This window comes from Phasianus colchicus, chromosome 22, assembly GCF_987193195.1.
Source record: "Phasianus colchicus chromosome 22, bPhaCol1.hap1.1, whole genome shotgun sequence".
Lineage (NCBI taxonomy): Eukaryota > Metazoa > Chordata > Aves > Galliformes > Phasianidae > Phasianus > Phasianus colchicus.
The window spans coordinates 1,066,072-1,087,934 of NC_143457.1; the positions used below are offsets into that span (position 1 = coordinate 1,066,072).

Sequence of the window (21,863 nt, forward strand, 5' to 3'; positions counted from 1 at the left end):
GTGCACAGCCTGTGGGCAGCACTCGCCCAGTGCCCATTGCTCACCTATGGATCTGCATTCTGCAATGCCGTAGTTTGAGTTTTGTGTCCCCATGAACTCCCCTGCACGACTCCCCATCTCCCCAGCCAAGGGTTCCCATTTCCAGGATATTTTGCTCGGTATTCCCTCAGAAAAAGTGCTGACAAGTCCTTTGGCATGGGAAGGGTTGGAAATACGGAATGGGAGTGATGCTGGACTCTGGGAGGAACAGAGGAGGTTCTGGCAGAAGTGCTGTTCCATCAGTATTTGCAGCAACACTCTGCCTCCCTCCCCAGCAGGCTCTGCCCTGCTCCTGACTGGCCTGAAGCTCTTCCTTAGAAAGCCAAAGCACTTACAAGGGAGAAAAAAAGTTAAACACCTCATTTCTAAAACCTACGGATCCCAAGAATGATGTTCCTTGGTTTCATCTCATCTATTGAATTAGCAAGACTGACTGCTGCTGCTGTGGTTGCAAATACAGATTTCCCCAAGTTATCTGGCTCATGTCTGGTCCTTTTAGAGCAGGGAACAACAGGGCTGGGTGGCAGTGGGTAAATGCTGGGGTAAAACCTCCCATTTGGAGAGCCAGAACAATGCTGCAGAGGGGCATGGAGACACCACTGCCCTCTATGCAGAACCACTTGAGGTAGAACTCTTGGGATTTGTTCTCCTAGATTTAGGGTTGGAAGTGGATGATCTTGGAGGTCCCTTCCAACTCAAGCCATCCTATGATCCTATGATTCCATGATTCAATGATTTTGTGGTTCCATGGTTCCACGGTTCCATGGTTCTATGATTCTGTGGTTCTTTGTTTCCATTGTTCCATGGTTCTATGATTTCATGGTTCTATGGTTCCATGGTTCCATGGTTCTATGGCTCTATGAGTCTAGGTTCTATGATTCCATGGTTCTTTGTTTCCATGGTTCTATGGTTCCATGATTCCATGGTTCTATGGCTCTCTGAGTCCATGACCTCTACAATTCCATGGTACTATGGTTCTGTGGTTCTATGGTTCTATGATTCCATGGTTCTATGACTCTACAATTCCACAATTCTATGGCTCTATGATTCCACAGTTCTGTAGTTCTACAATTCCATGGTTCTATGATTCCACAATTCTATGACTCCACAATTCCACGATTCTATGGTTGTACGACTCTGTGATTCAATGGTTGTACAGTTCCATGACTCTACGATTCATTTCCCCATGCAGGAAGGGCAAAGTGCCCATTTGCAACCCAACATTGGACACTCGTTGGAAACCACTGGAGGAGGAACTATCAGTGGACAGAGGAATGCCCACCTGGCCAAAAGCAGACCATGATTTTTGCGGTGGGGCAATGCAGGATGCCAACCGCGCCGTGCGGTGCCGTGTGGCGTCGGTGAGTTGGATGCAGCGGCGGTGATGGAAAATTACCAGGGGCTGAACAAAGAAATCAGGGGTTTGGGAGCGGGAAGCGAATAAACAGGCGGGCCAGGAAGCTGGGGCAAGGCGGAGGAAGTCTTGGGCAGGGGAAGGGAAGAGAGAGAAAAGCTTTCGCTGCGGGGGGCCGTGAAAATAGGCTCCCCCCGAGGGGCCGGAGCCGGGCCGGGAGCGCGGCCGTGGGAAGCGGTGCAGCCCATGCAAAGCCAGCGGGGAAAGTTCCACCTTTGGACATTTCTCCCCCAAAATTGCCCGTTTGGGAGCTGTTGGGTGGGGGTGAGCCCTGCCTGCAGCCCCCAGCCCCGTTGTCTCCACGTTCCCAGTGCAGTTTGGAGCCAACCAGGATACCAGCGTAAGAAGCCACACCAAACTGGAGCTGCTCGTTTGGTTTTTGGCCTCCGGGTGGAAATGCCAACGGGGGGCAGATGGCTTTGGCACAACCGAAACACAGCAGAGCTGCCAGACAGCCCCGTAGCACCATGCCCATGCTCGAGGCTCCAGATGAGCCACTTATTTCCATTCTGGGGGCTGCACACCAGGGCTACACACAGCCATGGGGACCTCTCGCCCCCCAGGGCTCGTTTTGGGGTGAGCACTGCGATGCCCTGGGGCCACGTTTTGGGGCCAGGTTTTGGGGCCGGCTCTCTGGCGGCGCACGTAGGCAGGAGCTGAGCCTGCAAAGCAAACACAGACGTATAGCACAGCCCGGACACCCTGACTCTGCAAATCCAACACAAACACTGCGAGTGCCGGCCTGCAGGTCCCACGGGCTTCTGCCCCCGAAGGCAAAATATAGACGGGATTCTTTTTTTTATTATTATTTTTAACTCTTTTGGAAATTTAAAAAAAAAAAAGAAAAAAGAAAGCTGCTTTGAAGTCAGGCAGGCACCCGGCAGACACTGCCAGGGCTATAAATGCACCCTGTGGGGCTGTGGGTGGGCAAACCTCAGAATTCTGGGGGTGAATCTTAGAATCCAGCTCTCAGAAGGGCAGTGCTGAGCGCTGGGGACCCACACATTTGGTCAAGGGAAGGTCAGGGCACAGAGCACTGAGCTCTCTGCTCAGCTGCGGTGCTGGGGTGGGTCCCCTGAGTAGGGAAACTGAGGCACGGGGCACAAGAAAGCAGCCCCACATCTCTCAAGCAACAATGAGCAGATTGATGGATTGAGCCGCCAATATGCTGTGACACGTGTCTGTTGCCCGTGCCTCCCACCCCAATAGGAAACCAGGACGGGGAACACGCTTGGGAGCATCCCTGGAGGTGGGAGATGGGGACGAGGCGCTGCAGGAGGGAAGAACCGTCCTGTCCCGTACAGAGAAGGAGCTCTCCGTGCCCCAAACCCCACACAGAGCTGGGATCAGGGCACCGTGGGCCGGTTGGGACGCGGCCGCTGCACCCAGCGTGCCAGAGCAGAGCCAGGGTATTGCATCAGGAGGGACAAGCCCTGGCCTGGGCCTGCAATTCGGGGCTATTGGCCAGGCACGGGACCGCAGCGCGGGGTGCGAGGGCAGGTCCCTGCAGAGCCGGGGAGCAGCACCAAGCGGCAGGCGGGCGGGGAGCCACAGGTATTTGGGATCAAAGCGGCTGCGTGGGAACGCCACAAGCCCCGGCAGCGCCGCGTGCCCGGCTCCGGCGGTGACCTCGCACTGACATCCACACGGCACCGCTCCGTGCCCATCCCATAGCTCAGCACCCCCGCTGACCCCACGGAAGCATCGCTCCGTGCCCATCCCATAGCTCGGCACACTCGTTGACCCCGTGGAAACACTGCTCCATGCCCACCCTATAGCTCAGCATCCCCATCAACCCTATGGAAGCAGCAATCTGTGCACACCCAATAGCTCAGCATCCCCCACTGACTCCACAGAAGTCCCCAGGCCCATTGGTTCTTTGTCCCCAGCGACAGCTGGAAGTGCGGGGAGAGCCTGTTCTGCACGTGCAGGGAAGATATGGAGGATGCATGCTTAAGATAACGGGGAATATTTCACATCCATGCAGTTTTGAGGCTGCCCCATTTGCAGCAGCCCCTGGGTAAAGAATATTCAGGGCTCTGAAGAGGTCCCGTTGCATTTACAGCCCCCGGGAATGAGAAATGAAATGAAAATCAGTCCTCGATCGCAGGGGAGATATTGGAGCCAGTTTGGCCGTGGGGGACTTTCAAGCTCCATTGGAGCCTTTAAATTTGGCTTACAAGTGTAAAACCTTGAAAACAGTCCCGATAAGGCGCAGCCCCGGGGTGAGGGATGCCCTGAGCACCAAACCGAGCAGAAGAAACCTCAAAATGTGGGGAATTCAGAAGGGAATGGCCCAGCTGTCCCCGTTTTGGGGCATTTCTCCCAGAGCGGACCCTCCAGCTTGCTGCCCCGGCCCCGCACCGCCGCTTTCTCCTTCTAATGAGCAGAGAATTTCCCTCCGCTTTTGTGCTTCATCAGCCACTCATTAAAACTTTGCCTTTAATTGCTCCAGACAAGGTGCAGCAGGGCTGGACGCATTTCCAATTTCCTTTCTTTCATTCTTTTAATTGGGAGAAGCGGTGGGACGGTGACCCGGCTCCGAGGGCGGCCCAGGGCTTTGGGGTGCGTTGGCTGCCCAATGCAGTGAGCTGCCTCCCACCACCCCCCAAAAAGGGGGTAAACCCCCCCTGGCCGTGGGCTTTGCAAACAGCAGCACCGGGATGGGGCGGCAGTGATGCTCCCTGCCTGCGCCTGGGGTTCATATTCACTCCTTCTGAGTTAGCAGAATCCCACGTCGGCGCGTTTGATGCGCGGGACCGCGTTTCCAACATGCCTCTGCAAAAGAGCTTTTTCATGACTGAGGACTAAGAATACCTGACTAATTATTATGTGGGGAGTTATTTAGGTAATGGGTATTAATCCGTCTTCCTGCATGGGGTAATTGCTGCAGCAAGCTTGCCGCAACGCATCCCAGCGCAGGGAGCGCTTCCCTGGTCCATCAGGGTGAAGCCCACCCCCATGCCCTCACTTGGCCCCAAATCCCCTCCTGGCCCCATTTTCTGCTCCCCGTGGTGGTTTGGGCCAATCTCAGGTGGGACAGCACCGGCATGGCACTTGGGGACGGCATCGCCCAGCCCTGCCCATGACCCCAACTCCCCACTGGACGTGGAGTTTCATCCCTTGAGGCCCCAAATCCAGTCGGTTTGACCCAATTCGCTGAGGATTGCGGATGGGTCGCCGAGGCTGCAGCTGTTGGCAGCTGTTGTGCAAGCAGCAATGGGAGAGGGCGTTGTGTTCGGGTGTTGAAGCACTGAAATGCGACGTTGCAACTGCAGGGTGACCTGGATGGGGTGAGCCTGTGCCAATATCACAGTGTGTGGGGCCGTCCCTGTGCCGGGCAGGATTGGGGTGGTGGCCCCAGGTCTGGGCTGGGGTGCAGCGCACACCCATGGCTGAACACCCCAAACACCCTTTTGTGGCAGCCCTGAAGGCCCGGATGGATGTGCAGCCCCTCTCTGTGACCTCCACCCCAAGGAAACCCGACGGCAAATCCCACAGCCCCCTCCCGACCCCTCGGGGCTTTATTTACACTGCCTCAAAGGGAAGGGAAAGGCGGAATCTCCCTTCACCCCTCCTGAGCCCCCCGGGAGCACCGTGGCTGTGTTCCCAGTGGCCCATTTCCTTCGTTTCTGTTCCATCAACTCTCGCTCCCAGACTTTTCCATTTGGAGCAAAACGTCCCTTCGTTTCAAAGCCCTTCGCTGGGATTTGGGGCTTCCATTCACAAAGAGAGGGAGAACAGAGTGCGGGGCCGCCGAAATGCGGGGTCTGCTCTGTGCGGACGCGAGGGTTCACCCGAATGCCCAAATTTGGAGCAAAGAAGGATTCCGGGAAGCGAACCTCCCCCCCCTTCCAGCCCCCCCGCGCCGATCGCGACTTTTTGCACAATTCCCACTTTTCGCAAAGCAGAAAGGCGAGCAGCGAGCGGCCCGCCGCCCCCAGCGCCGTTTGCGGGGAAAACTCCGCTTTTTGGCCTTTCTGCGACCGTGGCTGCGAAAGGGGGGAAGGGGGGGCTCTGCCCCGGCCACACAAAGCCCCCGGCCCCGGCGCGGCCCCGCGGATGGAGGAGGGGCGGAGCCGGCGGACGTGCGCGGCCGCACATCGCCCCGCGCCCCTCCCGGCCCCGTCCCGCGGCGCGCCGACACACGGGGGTGTGCGCGCATACGGGGGGGACAGGAGCGCGCACGTGTGCACTCGGCCAGACGGATGCTCACGCTCGTGCGCGCGGCTCCATGTGCGCTCGTGCACGCCCTTGCGCGCACCCCCCACCTCCACGCGCGCACCCCGCACGTGCTCCCCCCGCTCCCCCACCGCCCCGCGCTCCCGCCCCCCGCACACCCCCGCCGGGCCCCCCTCAGGCCACGCCCCCTCTCGAAGCCACGCCCCTCCGGCCACGCCCCCTCTCCCGCTCCACCAATGGGCGCCGCCCCGCGCCGTGCCGCGCTCGCCCCCCGCACCGCCTCTTAAGCCGCTCCAATGCCCCCGCGGCGGCCGCGCGACATCGCTCTGCTGCCCCGCGCCGATCCGACGCCTCCGGAGCAACATGGAGAGCGGCAGCAAGGTGTGCGGGGCCGGCGGCCGGCGGCGGGGGGAGCCCGGCTTGGCTCGGCAGGGGGAGGAAGGGAGTTATGCAACGCGGTGCGGGGGGAGCGCGGGATGAGGGAGCGTGGAAAAACCCCAACGCGCCGCCGGGATGGGGGGTGGGGAGGGCAGCGTCGCCGGAATGGAGCTTAAAAAGGGTAAAAAATAGGGACGGAGCGCCGGGGGCAGGGTGGGTGCGGAAATAGTTCGGGGTTTGTTGGGGGAAAGCAGTGCGGAAAGATCGCTGTGCGGTTCCCCTTCTGGGCTGAGCCGAGTCGGGGCCGGGAAGCGCGGAGCGCTCCGGTGCGGCGGATCCTCGATGGAGGGGGAACGTGAAACTGACGCAACTTTTTTAGGAGAGGAGAAGAGCCGATGGCGGCGGCGGCTGACGCTGTCCCGCGTCACCGAGTGGCGGAGCCCCTATTGCTGCCCTTCTGGGGTCCGCAGTAGCTGCCCCTCTGATGGGGGAATGAGGGGCGGGGGGCTTTGCTTTCCCGACACAATTCCGGTCCGGAATGGGCTCTGTGCGTTCGGTTTGTGCCGTGCTCTGATCCGCCGTTGCGCGGTGGTCCCGGGCTGTGCTGGTTTGGGGGTTGGGGGGGTGCGAGAGCCGTCCTTCGTGCTCCGGGCTTTGCGTAACAGAACTCCGCGGGGCTGCTCAAGCGGCGAACCCGCGCTTGGGAAACGCCGAGATATCCGTCCATGTCCCCGGCTGACCTTACTGAAAAAAAATATAACAGAGAGCGACGGCGTTGACCCATTTTCCTTTTCGTCGCGGAGGCCTTTCAGCAGCAGCAGCCCCCGAGCGCGTCCGTGGTGCCGCGGGGGGGCTGTGGGGAGCGCTGCGTCCCCGCATTGCTGTGGCTGAGCCCGGTGCCACATCCCTGGCGTTGCATGCCGACCCCAAATGGGATCTGAGCACGGTCGGTGCTGTGCTGTGCTGGGGGGGCTGCGAAATCGCCGGGCGGAGTTATTTTCTGCTGCCCACTGCTGTGCTTCATCGCCCCACAGCCTCACTCCATGACCTTGCTGGTGGCCGCCGGGGGCAGGGGGGATTTACTGCACCGGGAGGGATTTGTGGGACGCCGGGTGTCCGTGGGACTGCAGTGCATGGGGCTCCCCATGGCCGGTAGTGTGCGACAGCCCTTATGGGAAGTTTCGGTCGAGATCTTTGTGCTATTCCCATCTTGGGACTTCTTTATTTTGGTTTTGTCTTGTTTTTTGAGTTGTTTGGAGGATGATTCACTTCTTCATCCCGTGGTGCTCCCAGCTGCTCCCCAGTGCTCCATGCAGGGCACACGGCCAGGTGCTGTTCCCCAACTTCTCTGTGCAGCACGCAGGCTCTGTGCCCATAGAGGGCACGGGGACAGGAGCTTGGCCCCACTGAGGGTTAACAAAGCAGCGCTCTCTGCGCAGCTTGACGAGAGTTTCCCACGCCAGGCGGCAACTAGAAACTAGCTTTTTTTTTTTTCTTCCCCCATGTTGAGCCTCTCCTTTCATGGCCAGGCTCTGTGCAGCACCCCTCATGGCCACTGACTCACGTCTGCCTGGGACCGCATCCAACAGTTGGGCTTCTCCTGAGCACAAATCCCATGATTTCTGCTGAAGTCTCCCGTAGGACAGTGAATTAGGGTCACTCTAGTTTTTTTGTTTTGTTTTTTTGATGAACATCCCCCTGCCTGGTGCAAGCTGAAGACTTTCACTCACTGAATGCACTGAGGCTGCGTGCCCCACTTCTTCCTCCTACACCCCATGCAAATGCAGTGCTCTGAGCAGCACAGCTTCCTGCAGCATGCCTCAACCCCCTGCCAGAGAAACCCTCTGGGGGCTGCCAGCATGGCCAGCATCTTCCTGGAGCAAAGTTCATGGCGGCAGCCGGCAGGCAGCACATTCAGCTCCTCTCACTCCCTTCCCAAAGCCTTCCCTGCCAACACAACGTGTGACTCACTGACGCTTCCTGCTCGTCGTGACATACGTGGGACCGATGGCACGCGTTGTTATACGTGCAAACTGGTGCTCACCGGCCCACTCCTGCTCTGGGAGAGCACTTTGCTGTGTCAAACAGGGCTGGAGTCGCCACTCTTGGGAGGGAAAGAAGCAAAGCACAGAGCGTTGTTTGCTTTTTTAGGTGTTGATTTGAGCTCAGTGTGCTTCTCGCGTGCGCTGTGGTTGCATGGAGGTTGGCATGGGAGAGGTGGTGGCACCGCACTCTGCTCTTTAACTTGTTGGCAGTGCTGCTCAGCCCGCTCTCACCCCATGTTGCAGCTCTGCAGCCTGGTGCTGATCTCCTTCTGCCATGGCTGCTGGAGCTGGGCTTGCTCTGCTCAGACGTGTTGAACAAAGCCAAGTGCCCAAACCTCCCCGATTCCCTGGGAAGCCAATTGTTGCGTTCAGGCCAATCCTAATTAATGAACATAATTAACGGCATGCTGGCTTTATTTCCTGAGGCAGCCTGGGGTCCCGTTGCTGCTCTTCCCACTGAACTTCCTAATTCCTTGTTATGGCAGAGAAGGACAGGTTGGCAGGGGTGCTGGTGGGCTGCTGCCAGTTGCTTCGTATCACAGTGTCACCCCTCGGTGTGTCTGTGTGCTCCCGTGCTTAGGTGGGTCCTGCAAGACCAGGTGTTGCTCTGTGCTGGGAGTGTGCAGGGCTGCACCTCTCTTGCCAGGCATGTAGCAGGAGGTGGGGTGGGGATCCAGGGAGTGATGAACAGCAGGGTATGGTGGATCTATGGGAATGCCCAATGCTGGATGGCTGCTGTGCTGGGTCACCTGTGGTTTGGGGACTTGTCTCAAGTGCACTCAGTAATCACAGAACCATAGAATGTTGTGAGCTGGATGGGACCCGCAAGAATCCCGGAACCGAACCCCTGTCTGCACACAGCAATGCCCAAACCCGATGGCTGCAAGTGGTGTCTGATTGCTCTCAGCACGGGGCCATGCCCACTGCCATCTGGGGCAGGGTGCTTCCCTTACCCCCAACCTGACCCTCTGTGTGATAGCAGAGGGGAAGGCAGCAGGCAGGAAGCAGGCTGAGAGCTGCAGGGATGGAAGCAGGGGAAGTGGTTGGTCACAGCATGGCATGAGCTGAGCTGCCGGGGTTGTGCCAGGACAGCAGGGGAGGTGCCCATGCAGGAAGCAGATGGCACCCACACGGCGCTCACTGATGACACACAGATGGGTAGTGGCCATAGGAAAGGAGAAAGAAGGCTGCTGTGTGTCCTGGGGCTGCGTGCTCCCGTGAGGGCCCTGGAGAAGGGGCTTTAGGTTCACGTGAATGTCCCTAAGCTGCTTAACCCACCCTGGGAACTTCAATCCCATTTCTCAGGGCACCAAGGCTGGGCTGAGCAGCAGGGAAATCTCCTGCCTGGGATAATTGGGCCATTGATGGAGGTGTCCAAGTGCTGGCCTGCCCTGACCTTGCTCCAAGACAAGCCTCCGATTGTTGCTGTAGCTTAAGCAGGAGAAAGGGGAGGTGGGCGAGGGCTTGCCAAACAGCCAGAGGCACTGAGGTGTTGGATAATCACTGGGAAACGATGAGCTGGGCTCTGACAACGCTTTGTTAGTGGTGGGGCATCCCCACACGGGGATGGGATGGCGCTGCAGGGCTGACTCCAAGTTTGGATGGCTCTGCTGCCCTCGGTCAGTTTGTGGGGAGTGCTTTTTGCCCCAAATTGGAGAGAGAGAAGGGATGCAGAGCTTTGTAGCATGACCCAGCTGCTTGGGAGAGAGGTGGAAGCCATGGGCTGCTGCCATGTCCCCAGGAATGCAGGCAGGGATGGGCCAAGCCAAGCAGTGCCGAGCCGGGGACGTCACGGTGTGCTTGGCCTGTGGTTCTCTCTGCCTCTTGGCACGTGGATGTGGTGGTGCATGCGGTCACCCCGACGGGGCCGCGCTTCTGGCCCCAGTCTGGAGGCAACAATAAATAAATAAATCCCAAAACGGTGTCGTGTTGTTCTGTTTGTTGTTCAGCCCACGTGCGTGTCAGAAAACCATGAAAGCTGGGGAAAGGAGGGGGAGGGAGGGGGCTTTCCCTTTCATTTCCTCGGGGGCTGCGGGGCGCACATAACCCTCTGCTCCTTCTCCCTGCAGATGACAGCTCGCCTGATGCTGGCCGTGGGAGGAGCAGTGCTGGGCTCGCTGCAGTTTGGCTACAATACTGGTGTCATCAATGCCCCACAGAAGGTGAGAGCAGAGCGGTGCCGGGCTCGAAAACAAACACACCTCCATCCCGCCTCGAGCATCCGCCCTGAGCCTGGCCGAAATAGTACATCCTGCTAGGCAGCTTACCGCCTAATGGGATTTGTTAAGGAGCTATTTAGCTCTTGTGTTCCCGGGAGAATTAGTTTCCTTTTTTGCTTAGTGTTTTGCTGGCGTTTTCTGGGAATTGCATGCCTGTGCTTGAGAGGCTCTCGGGGTGGGTTGGTATGACTTTTAACCTCAGCCTTAGCAAAGATTTTGGAAGCTAATTAGGATCTTGGTCATGTTGAGCAGTGACTCCCTGCTGGGCAGCCGGGGGAGCTCTGGTGGCTGAGAATCAGAGTCCAGACACGAGGCACACCATGAGAACTGCAGCACTTTCTCTGGTGTGGCTTTGCTGGGCGAGCGATGGAAGAGTTTGGGACAAGCCAGCCTGGGAGTGCTCACCCACACGGCCCCACAGATGGAGATAACAGCCCTGGTGGGCTGCCTGCGTGGGGAGGGGCTGATAATTACTGTTCCGGCAGAGGCTGTGGGATACCACTGGGTTGGGGTTGCTGGAGCTGCCCACTCTCTTCCAAAAGAAAGTGAGGTGCCTCAGGCCTCCTGTGTCTGCCAAGCCTTCACCCTCCTCTCCATAGTCCTCCTGTTGTCGTCGTCCCCCCCCACCAGCCCCAGGTTAGGCCTGCAGGAGGGCAGGCACCTGGCGCTTCCTCTCTCCGCGCCCTTTCACCGCGGTGGGGGGATGCCCAAGAGCTGCCTCATCCTTGACTCAGCAGGCGCCGGGCGGTGGCGGCCAGGGAGGGGGAAGGCAGGGCTGGCCGTGCTCTGGGTGTGGGAGCAATAACTCACCTGGGCTGCTGGGCTGTGGCGAGCCGTGCTCTAACCTGCTGCTGGGACCTGAGCCTGTAGCCCAGCTGCTGGGCTCTGTGGGGTGGTGGTGGTGGTCACCAGTGGGGCGAAGTGAGATCCTACATGGATCCCTCAAAGGGAAGCTTGCATTACCAACTAATTGGGGTCTTAAAGGGTGAGAGCATCATGATGCTTGGGGGAGCAGATATGGGGGGGGGAATGACCCTATGCAGCTACCAGAGGCCAAATGTCCCCAGGAGGTGAATGTGTGTTTTGGGACAGATGAGGAAACGAGCTGTGTGCAAGGGATGATGAACAGCAGTAGGGATTTGCTCCTTCCTGTACCACAGCTAGCAGGAGCCAGGACCCTCCTGTGGCCAGGCATCTGGTGGGGACGTGGGGGCCCTGAGAAACTTGGGCTCCCCTGAACTGCCTTTTGAAGTTTTATGGCCCTGGAAGTGTTAGCTCAGAAATTCTCTATTGTGCTTGTAACATGCCCTGGGCAAAGCTCGGTTGCCAGGGCAAGGTGTTGAAAGACAAACTGGGCTTCAGCTGCTGCTCTGCTTGAAGGAACTGGCTGTTCCTGGGCTGTGGGGAGAACTAAAACATCCAAACCTCCAATGCACAATCCTGAATAATTAAAACTCTGAGGCAGAATTTGTGCCATGAGAGGATTAATCCTATTACTGGTGGGATTGGTGGATGGGCTGCAAGGTCTTCTGACGTTGCATTAGAGCACAAACAGTGGTGTGTCACCTTGAGCACTGAAAAATGTATGAAGGGGGAAAATGCTCGAGGCAAAAAAAACTTGCCAAACACTGCACATGTGGAAAGAGGAGTCCTTTTAGTGGAGGTGAGTGGGCTTGCCATCATGTCCAGGCACCTGCAGCCCACCTGTGCTGGCTGATGGCCTTTATGTTGGGTGATGGTCTCTGCAGGGCAGGGGCTGGGGAGCACCATGTGCCTCATGCCTGAGCCAAAGTGCAGCGGTAGGAGCAGTGTGGTGAGCTGAGGAGCCCTGTATGACATCTGCTCTAATTTCCCTATCCCCAAAGCCCTGTGCAGGGCGGCTCTTGATGCAGTGCTGAGTGCTCAGGGACCTCAGGAAGCAGACGTGCTGTAATTACTGCATTGCATCAGTGCCCTACCTGCTTGTGTCGGTGCCTGGGATGGGGATGCGAGTCACTTCCTTATGTCTCTATTTTCCTGATGGCTGGAGGGACTGTTCTGCAGCCTGCTCTGCTAAGATCCTGCTGAGAGGGAGTGAGTGCATCCCAACTGTCCTGTGGGGTCTTCCCTTGGGGCAGCACCAGATCTGGGGGGAAAGCAGACAGATGTTTGGCAAGGGATGGGTAAGGCCCTCTCACAGGATGTGTTCCCCCATCTTGCAGAGCCTGGGGATGATGTCCAGCTGAGCCCTCACTGCTGGGAGCTCTGTTTCATGCAGACCTGCAGCACACAAAGGTCTGTGTGCTGTTTCAGATTCCCAGGGCTGTGCTGTGCTCTGGGGGTGAGCCTTCCAGCAAGCTTTGGGATGCAGAAGAGCTGGGGAAGTACTTCGGGATGCCCTCTGACTGTAGAAATTGTGCACCAATCTCTTGGCTTCAGCAATGCATGCACAGCATGGTTTGCTTGCACCCATTCCCAGCTGCCTCACCAAAAAACAGCCAAGAAAGGGACCTTTCTTGCTGTGAGGGCTGAATGCTGGTTTTGTGGTCCTCCCAATATAGACCATGCTGTTGAAACAGCTGCTTGTTCCTTGCAGGGCGGTGGTAGAGGTGATGCGTGGAGGGGATGGTGTAAAAGCAGGTGAGGGCTGGTGAAAACACTCAGCTGAAACGAAGCAGGGGGAAGGAGGAAGGCAGGGAGGCACAAACAGCCTTTGCAAATTGTAATACCCCCCTCGTTCTTCCTCTCCTTTTAAGCTCAAAAGGGTTTTTCATCCCCTCCTAGCAATCTGCTCACAGTAGGGTTCCCCACTGGCTGCTTTTGCACAGGGAAAGGGGCTGGGAGGAGGGATTTGGAGTGCTGTTTGTTTGACCCCTTGGGCCTTCACAGTACTGGGAGGAGCAGCAAAACCACAGCCCAGAGGAAGCAGGGCTTGGCCAGCTCTGGGGCATCGGCCATCACTTGAATTCCTCTCTACTTCTCAGGAAGTCAGCTGCAGGCTTCTGAGGAAGGCAGGCAGGAATTTGGTGCGGCCTCTCCTGGTCACGTTTGTCTTCCCTGCGAGGCTGTAAAGCAGTGAATCAGGGCTGCTGGTGATAAAAATTCCACTTGTGGTATTCTGGAGAAGATCCACTGCAACCTGATCGAGCTTTGTGTGGAGCTGCATCCCAGGTCCCATTGCAGGCCCTATTTTTAGCCCGCATCACGCTGGTGCGTTCATTACATAAATTGTTAAATAACTGCAGCCACTAAGTTCCTGGTAGAGAAGACAAGCTTATTGCTTCTCTGCCCAGCTTGAGCTTTAAACACAGCTTCCCTTCAACCATCTTCCTCCCTAATGCAATTTTCAGGAGTCTAATAATCAGGATTTGGAGTTTCAGGCCCTCCTTTATCATCTGGGAAGAGAAATCGAGATCTTGAAGGATGAAACCTGCTCTTTGCTGTGTGCATGGCAGGAAGCTGGCAGCTCCAAGTTGTGCTGCTGCGTGCAGCTTGGTTAAGGCAGTGGGCTTTTCTTTTTTTCTGGTGTGAGCTCCAACCGTAGTTGCAAATGTTTTGGTGACCTTAGGTAGGAAGAAGCCTCAGGACCCATCGCTTTGCCGAAGAGCTGCATGAAGCCCTTCATGCAGCCAGTGGAGCTCCTCTATTAGTAGGGACAGTGTCGTTGTACCTGTGCCCTTATTTCTCCAGGGCACAGGTGTGTTGCTCTGGGAAGGAGCTGCCCGTGGCACTTGCTGGCTTGCTTGAAGCTCTCTGGCTGGCTGTGTTTCTGTAGAAATACACAGGGACCCAAGCAGCTCTTGTAGCCCTGCTCAGCCCCCCTCTCTCGCTGTATCCCTGCCTGTCCGCAGTGACCCGAGGAGCAGCCCGACCTTCCTGTGATGGCTTTGGAGGCGTTTTGGCAGCGCTGAGCCTTGGCAGGATGAGCCCAAACCTGTCTGGCTGCATTTTCACTGTGCATCCTGTCAGGTTTCCTCCCAGATCCGAGCCGTGCTATCAGCTTGCTGCCAGCCTGCAGCTGGGTGGCTCCCATCTAGTGGAAAGCAAAGGAGCGCTGGGTTTAATGGGAACGTGCCGGCAAACCAGGGCTTGCTCGGTGACACATTGTCTTGTGATGGGGAGAGTTGGGCCAAGCCTTGTGACTGAGGCTTGCAGGGCGGTGGGGAGCTGCCCGCAGTCTGTAGGTGGCTGGGCTGAGGCCGAGGAATTCATGGCACTGGTGATGAAGATGAAATCTCAAGCAGCAGGAGTGGAGGAGGACTTGCTCAGCCTTAGCAGAAGGGTGTGTGGGTAATAGCTAGGGAAAGCTTTGAAGGGCGCTCAGCTCTGTGCCCACACCAGCCTGGGCGTCAGCGGTGAAGGTGCCCTGCTGCCAGATGATCCCAGCCTCCTTGTTTGGGCTGCAGCACCGAAATCAGGGCAGGGTTGCTGTCCCAGGTGTGGAGGTACAGCTGCCTGTGGGGAGGAATTAGGATGGCAGCGGCTGTGATGAGGCCAGGAGTCTCGCTCCTCACCGAAACTGGGAATGGGAATTTCAGCCACTGGCAGAGGATGTGAGGCTCAACACAGTCCATCTGAGCAGCCGCATGTGGCTGTGGTGTAGGAGTTGCGCCTGGCTGACACCAAGCTGTGCAGCCAGGGCTGGAGCCTGTGGTGTCTGCTCCACTTCAAAGCGAGCCTGGGCAAAGCTTTGCATCCTGCAGCTGGTGAACCCTGCCTTATGGTGCCAGGGGGGTGGGACAGGCCGCAGTGTGCCAGACCAAGGTACCTATGTTGGGCTGTCACATCCTTCCTGAGCCAACGGTGCTTGGGGTAAGGTGTGCTGGGGGCTGTGCTGCATCCACTGTTGCAGTGGGATGTTGTTGGTGCTGTGGGTCTGCCCATATGCTGCTCTTCCTCAAGGAAATGCTGTGTGTTGGGGCAGGCTGTGAGTGTGGACATGCCCAGCCCTGCACAGCTCTATAGGCAGATGTACGTGAACCTCTTGGCGTGAGACAGCCTTACCCTGTGGTTTCATTTCTTCCCCCTTGCAGGTGATTGAAGACTTCTACAACCGCACCTGGCTGTACAGATATGAGGAACCCATCAGCCCTGCCACCCTCACCACTCTGTGGTCCCTCTCTGTTGCCATCTTCTCAGTTGGAGGCATGATTGGGTCTTTTTCTGTGGGACTCTTCGTCAACCGCTTCGGCCGGTGAGCACCAAGCACGTGCCACCTCCCCTGGTGGCAGGGCCTGGCTCTGGGGCTCTTGCCTTGCTCATGAGACCATTCTTCCACTCTCTGTAGCTTGTTACTGCCTGTGCTGGGAGTTGGCAAGCCTTCTTTCCTGGCCTCCCCAAGGCTTGGCCTGCTGCAGAGCTGAGCCCTTTGCATGAGCCAAAAGCGTGTAGTCTGTCCCTTAATAGCTTTCCTGTTGGCCTTTTCAGAGTCTGCTGTTTCAGCTAAGCGTGTATCAAAACGGCGCTGTGTGGTGCTCCTTAGGGCAGCATCTGTTTAACTGTCTGGCTGTCACGGGGGAGCATCAGCCTTATCCTACCGAACCCTGTGAGTGTCTCTGCTTCCCAGTGGTGTGTGGCCATGTGCCTGCACTGCCCTGAAGGCTGCAGAGACAGACGGTGAGCCCTGTGTGGTGCTTACGCTTCAGCCTTGGATGCTTTCCTGCATGGGGAATGACTGCGGACACCTCCCTCGTGCACAGTGTTGGCGTTTGGTTTCACGTGGCTGCACAACCCCTCCCGATATTCCCGTCAGTCTGATGTTCTCATTGAGTTCCCTCCTTGCCTCCGCAGACGTAACTCCATGCTGATGTCAAACGTCCTCGCCTTCCTGGCCGCTGTCCTCATGGGCTTCTCCAAGATGGCTTTGTCCTTTGAGATGCTCATTCTTGGCCGCTTCATCATCGGCCTGTACTCTGGCCTCACCACTGGCTTCGTGCCCATGTACGTGGGCGAGGTGTCACCGACTGCGCTGCGGGGTGCGCTGGGGACCTTCCACCAGCTTGGCATTGTCTTGGGCATTCTCATTGCACAAGTAAGTGCTGTCCAGGGGGTCTGTCTGTCTGCAGCACTGTTTCTGGACAGTCAGCGCGTTGTTGATGCTGCTCTGGTCTCAAGTGGCCCAGGAGCATTGCTCTATACCTCTGTACAGCTCCTCAGGAAGTGTGAGGGCTGGAGAGATGGCGCAGGGCTCAACAGGCACAAGGATGAGATAAGATGTAGGGTTTGAATGTCCAGCATCAGGTTGTAATGCCTATAGGCTACTTGGACACAGCATGGTGCTCTGCCCCTCTGATAGGCACACTGTGAAGCTTGAGTGTCTGTGTGTGCTCCACAAAGCAGAGCTGGGTTGGGCCTGCAATGAACTGGATTAAAGGAGAAGGGGAGACTCTACAGCACTGATGAGGCTCAAAACTTCTTGTTCTCAGGTGTTTGGCTTGGACTTGATAATGGGAAATGACTCGCTCTGGCCACTTCTCCTGGGGTTCATCTTTGTCCCTGCCCTGCTGCAGTGCATCATCCTCCCCTTTGCCCCTGAGAGCCCTCGCTTCCTCCTGATCAACCGCAATGAGGAGAACAAAGCCAAGAGCGGTGAGTGACTCTCAACCCTGAGCTCATTCTGCCGTGCATGGGGCCCTCAGCCACTCCTGACCTGGACTCTGTCTCCCCTCAGTCCTCAAGAAGCTCCGAGGCACGACAGATGTCAGCAGTGACCTGCAGGAGATGAAGGAGGAGAGCCGGCAAATGATGAGAGAGAAGAAGGTCACTATAATGGAGCTCTTCCGCTCTCCCATGTACCGCCAGCCCATCCTCATTGCAATCGTGTTGCAGCTGTCCCAGCAGCTCTCAGGGATCAATGCGGTGAGTGTAGGGCCGGGGACCCACTGTGGGTCAGCTTGTTTCACCCAGCCACAAGAGCTTGGGCTCTGCTGGGTGCAGTGTGCACAGCTTGTGGGTTGGTGCCAGCCCCAGGCTGAGGTGACTCCTTTCCTCATGGCATATCCTTTCTGTTTGTAGGTTTTCTACTACTCCACCAGCATTTTTGAGAAGTCAGGTGTGGAGCAGCCTGTCTATGCCACCATTGGCTCTGGGGTGGTGAACACAGCTTTCACTGTTGTTTCGGTGAGTTGTAGCCTCCACCTCACCTGAGAGCTTTGTGTTGGGCTGGTGAGCTCTGTGGAAGTGGGGAGTGGTGAGTGTGTGATGTGCTACCTGAGAAAGTATGTGCAGGTAAGGAGGGAAAAGGGAGGAGGAGATTTTCTCCAGCTGGAGGTGCTGATGGATGTCTTCCCACCTGACAGCTCTTCGTTGTGGAGCGAGCTGGACGCAGGACCCTTCACCTCATCGGCCTGGCAGGGATGGCAGGGTGTGCAGTGCTCATGACCATTGCTCTGACGCTGCTGGTGAGTGGTGGGGGCTGGGGGTGGATGGGAGGATGCCCTGCACACCACTGCTCACTGTGATGGCTTGTGGGGAGATAGGGTTGGAGATGAGGAAGGATGTCCTCTTCCCAGGGATCTGTGTGGTCTTCTCTGCAGATCTCTCTCAGGGTCCCAGAAACACCATTTCCAATCCAGAAAAACCCCGTGGCTTCTGCTAGCACCATGCTTGTCTGGAGTCTCACCTGTGCTGGCTGCACACTTTGTCAGTCCGTATGAGCAGCACTCACTGACCTGTTTTCTCCCTCCTTTGGACTAGGACCAAATGCCCTGGATGTCCTACCTCAGTATTGTTGCCATCTTCGGGTTCGTGGCCTTCTTTGAGATTGGTCCAGGTCCCATCCCTTGGTTTATTGTGGCAGAACTGTTCAGCCAAGGCCCTCGTCCTGCTGCCTTTGCTGTTGCTGGGCTGTCTAACTGGACCTCCAACTTCATTGTGGGCATGGGCTTCCAGTACATTGCGGTAATCATCTCCTGTTTTCTGGGGCAGTGGGTCTGGGGGTGTGTGCAGGCAGCCTAACAATACACCAGTTGGATTATGAATATAGACAAGATTCCTGAGCCCTAAAACCTGCATTAGGATTGTGACTTGGGTTTGCTTTTAGATTGGTATGGGAAATGCCCCTAGGGATGAGGTATAGGGAAGCCACGTCCTGGAGCAGGCTGGCACTGTTCTTGAAGCAGTGGGTATGGGCAGGACAGTCACTAGATGACAAGTCCCTCGGGTGGGGAGGGCACAGCCTGTGGTGCATTGTTTCGTGCCTGGCACTGGTGGGTGGCTGCACTCTGGCAGCCCCAGCAGGGCCCCAGGTTTTGCTGGCTCTGTCCATGCATTCACTGCTTCTTGGTGCTCTCCTTTTCAGCAACTCTGCGGCTCCTACGTCTTCATCATCTTCACGGTGCTGCTAGTCCTCTTCTTCATCTTCACCTACTTCAAGGTGCCTGAGACGAAGGGCCGGACCTTCGATGAGATTGCCTCCGGCTTCCGTCAGGGGGGTGCGAGCCAGAGCGACAAGACTCCGGATGAGTTCCACAGCTTGGGTGCTGACTCCCAGGTCTAACCAGCTGCGGCACATCCTGTCTCCTCCGAACCTCCTAACTTCTCTCCTGAGTGTTTTTAATACTTGTACAGAAACGAGGAAGGAGGGAGCGGGGGGTCTGGCTCTTCTGCATACACTCCTTCTCCAGACTCCCCCACTGACCGCCTGGTTCATCAGTGACTGACTGTATTTTTGCTAGGAACGATTTTAGCTGGTTTCAAGTCCAGGATTTCAAAGCCGATAGGTTCAGCAACAATGACTAATGTTTTAAAACCAACCAAGCAGCATCCTCCAGCCTCTGTGAGCAGGAGGGTGGCTCCCTTTTTAATGAAGAGATAGGTTATTTCATGCGAAAAATCACATAGCGGAAGTTTTTAAAGCTGGAAACTTTTTTTTAACATTCTAATCATAGAGAAATCGTGTAATTTGACTAAGTCTAAACCAACATTTTTTTTAAAGTTATTTTTTAAAACAGTCTAAGATTTCAACCCCCTCATTGGGTTTGTGGATGGGGATTCCCTGTCCTCCGGGAGCGCCTCGGGGCAGCACTGAGGATGAGAGGTGTGGGCACAGCCCTGCTCCTCTGTGGGTGCCGGAGTGGAGCGCTTCCCCTGGAGCAGGTTGGGGAGGTCAGTAGTACTGGAGCAGGTGGCAGAGCGCTGTCTTCCCTTGTGCAGGCTCCTGGAACAGCTTCTCACCTTTCTGAGCAGAGGGCTGCGTGCGCTTCCTCGCCTGGATTCCATCCGTTCTCATGCTGGCTGTGCGCTCGGGCAGGCTGAGATGGGAGGGGAGGGGATCTCTTGGTGTATTCTTGGCAATATTTGCCTTATTGGTCAACCGTGGCGCGAAGAGCAGGCGGAGAGGAGCAGGGGTTCAGTGGCAGCACAGAGCTGTGGCCTCAGCCTTCCCTGGCACCATGCTGTCCCCCGGAGCCCTGCGGAGCCAGGAGCGGGCGGCGGTCCCACGCTGCAGCACGCCTTGCCCATCGTCACCACATGGATCCCGGAGTCACCGAAATTCACCACACGGATACATACATTTCCTGCTCTGTGTACAGACTGGAAGATATTTATATTATATATATTTTTGTTCAATGGTGTTAATAGTAGACGTTAAGTTATAGTGCTTCTGATTGACAAGGAACTGTACTGTAAATATTCCTGGAGTATATTCACAGTGTATAATGTATACAAAAAGGTACAGATGCAAAGGTTTAGTCTCTATAGCAACTCTAAGGAAAGCTTGTACATGGTTAGGATGACTTTTGTATAGTTAATTACCTGCACTGTAGTTGTATCTATTGCACTGAATTTTAGTCCTTAGTATATTAAAAACAAGAAAAACTGTCCTTTTAAAACAAAACTTAAAAAAAAAAAAAAAAACCAACACAAAAAGCAGCCCTTTTCCCCTGCGTGCAACTGTTGTAGGAGCTACTGGCACATTCCCAAAGCCATGTGCAGTTATTTAATAGTGTTTTTTTTAATTTATTTGTCTGTTTTGGAAGTGAGTACATTGAAAATAAAGGTAGAAAAAAACCATGACAACTCATCACAACTCATCACATATCTGTGCAGCATCCCAGAAACTGCACACATTTTTTTTTTTTCCTACTGTGCATAAACATAAGTGCCAAGAGAATGGAGAAAGGCGTGTGGTGTGCTAACAATAAACAGGAATGTATGCAGCGACCCAACCTGCTGTGCTGTGTGCCTTTATTTCTGGGAGGAGTGCTGGTGGATGGAGTGCAGCGGGTCAGAGCTTCAGTGAGGCCATCCCTGCGTGCAGCTCAGGTGCTGGTCATGGGGTGTTTGTGTCCTATCCCTGTTCTGGGAGTAGCAGTGGGCTCCCCAGTGTGTGCTGCTCCTTGCCAAAGCTTTTCCTCACAGGGATGCAAGGCTCCTTGTTACGAAATGCCCACACTGTGCTCTTGGCTGTGTTGTTGCCATCTCCTGGCTGCTTCCTGGGGGAATTTCTCCTTTACCTAACCCAGTGCCAAGGGCTGCAAGTCTGAACACTGCTGGGCAAAGAAGTGCTGAGCTTGTTCGCTTCGGTTTTCTGCTATTTGTCAGAATAGCTCTTTGCCCTGAAGTGTATACAGGGAGATGGCTGTTCCAAAGGGTCATAGAGAAAAGCTCCTGTAAAAATCTTCCAATTTTCCCTAAAATATTCTGTGTGGTGGGACGTTGGGTTGCTCTGATCACCTTTACTGGTGCTTCCATTCCCTTCTCATTGCTGTGCAGGCCCTGCTACCAGAGATGCCCAGCCTGCAGACCTGTAAAAAATTAATTTCCATACCGCTTTAAGCAGCCAATAGTGATGCTGTGCCAAGTGGCAGCACTGTGGAAGGGACGCTGGCCCTGATGTGTCACATAGAGCCAGCCTGGCCATGGCATGTCTTGGGGGATTACTGCCACAGTTCCAAATCCTCAGCCACAGTGACCCAAATCCTCCACGTCCTGAGGCACTGTGCCAGCAGGCGCTGACCATCCCAGCATCCCCTGTTCCCACAAGTGTTCCTACAGTCTCAGGGAGCTGCCCTGGTCTGCCGTGGGGCCCTTGTGTGCACCAATCACAGCTATTCCACCCTGTGCAATTAAAAATCAGTTGGATTGGAGTGAGCAACTTTCCCTTTAGCAGCAGCATCAATCCCTTCTAATTGCTCAGGTCCCAGCTCGACAAAGCATTTAAAAGCGTACTTGACTCCAACCCAATTCAGCAAGGCAATTAAATGCATTCATAAATCCTCCTGAAGTAAATGAGACTTAATCGTAGGCTTAAAGCTCAGCTGAATCCAGACCTTAGCAGCAGGGCAAGTTTCCCTTAACCTCTTTCCCAGCGGTGCAAGTCTGTCACATGCTCCAGTGTCTGAACCAAGTTCACTGCACAGCTGCCTCCAGCCCTGCACCCAACTTGTTCTCAGGGACTCCTCTAGCCCTTCTCTAGTGCTTCTCAGCCTTCACTCCCAGGGCCATGCGTACCCTGTACCCTGCCTTTCTTCCTTCTCTGCTCCCAGGGGCATTTGAAGCCTGTGAGGGCTGCAGATTGGCAGTCAGCTTGATGGAGGTTTGCAAACAGTGAGAGCGTGGATTTGAAAATGGAGGGGCACTACAGAATGGTGCAGCACCTGAACA

General features: G+C 56.0%; 1 protein-coding gene across 1 annotated transcript; it reads left to right on the forward strand.

Moving 5' to 3' along the window:
• Window positions 1-5,861: 5,861 nt before the first annotated feature.
• SLC2A1 (solute carrier family 2 member 1) lies at window positions 5,862-20,126 on the forward strand. The gene is made up of 10 exons (XM_031607987.2): window positions 5,862-6,016; window positions 10,128-10,220; window positions 15,290-15,450; window positions 16,047-16,287; window positions 16,682-16,844; window positions 16,927-17,114; window positions 17,271-17,375; window positions 17,555-17,656; window positions 17,952-18,155; window positions 18,556-20,126. Exons 1-10 carry the CDS (start codon window positions 5,999-6,001, stop codon window positions 18,751-18,753), a joined length of 1,473 nt encoding a protein of 490 aa, XP_031463847.1. The 5' UTR covers window positions 5,862-5,998; the 3' UTR covers window positions 18,754-20,126.
• The last annotated feature ends 1,737 nt before the right edge of the window (window positions 20,127-21,863 follow it).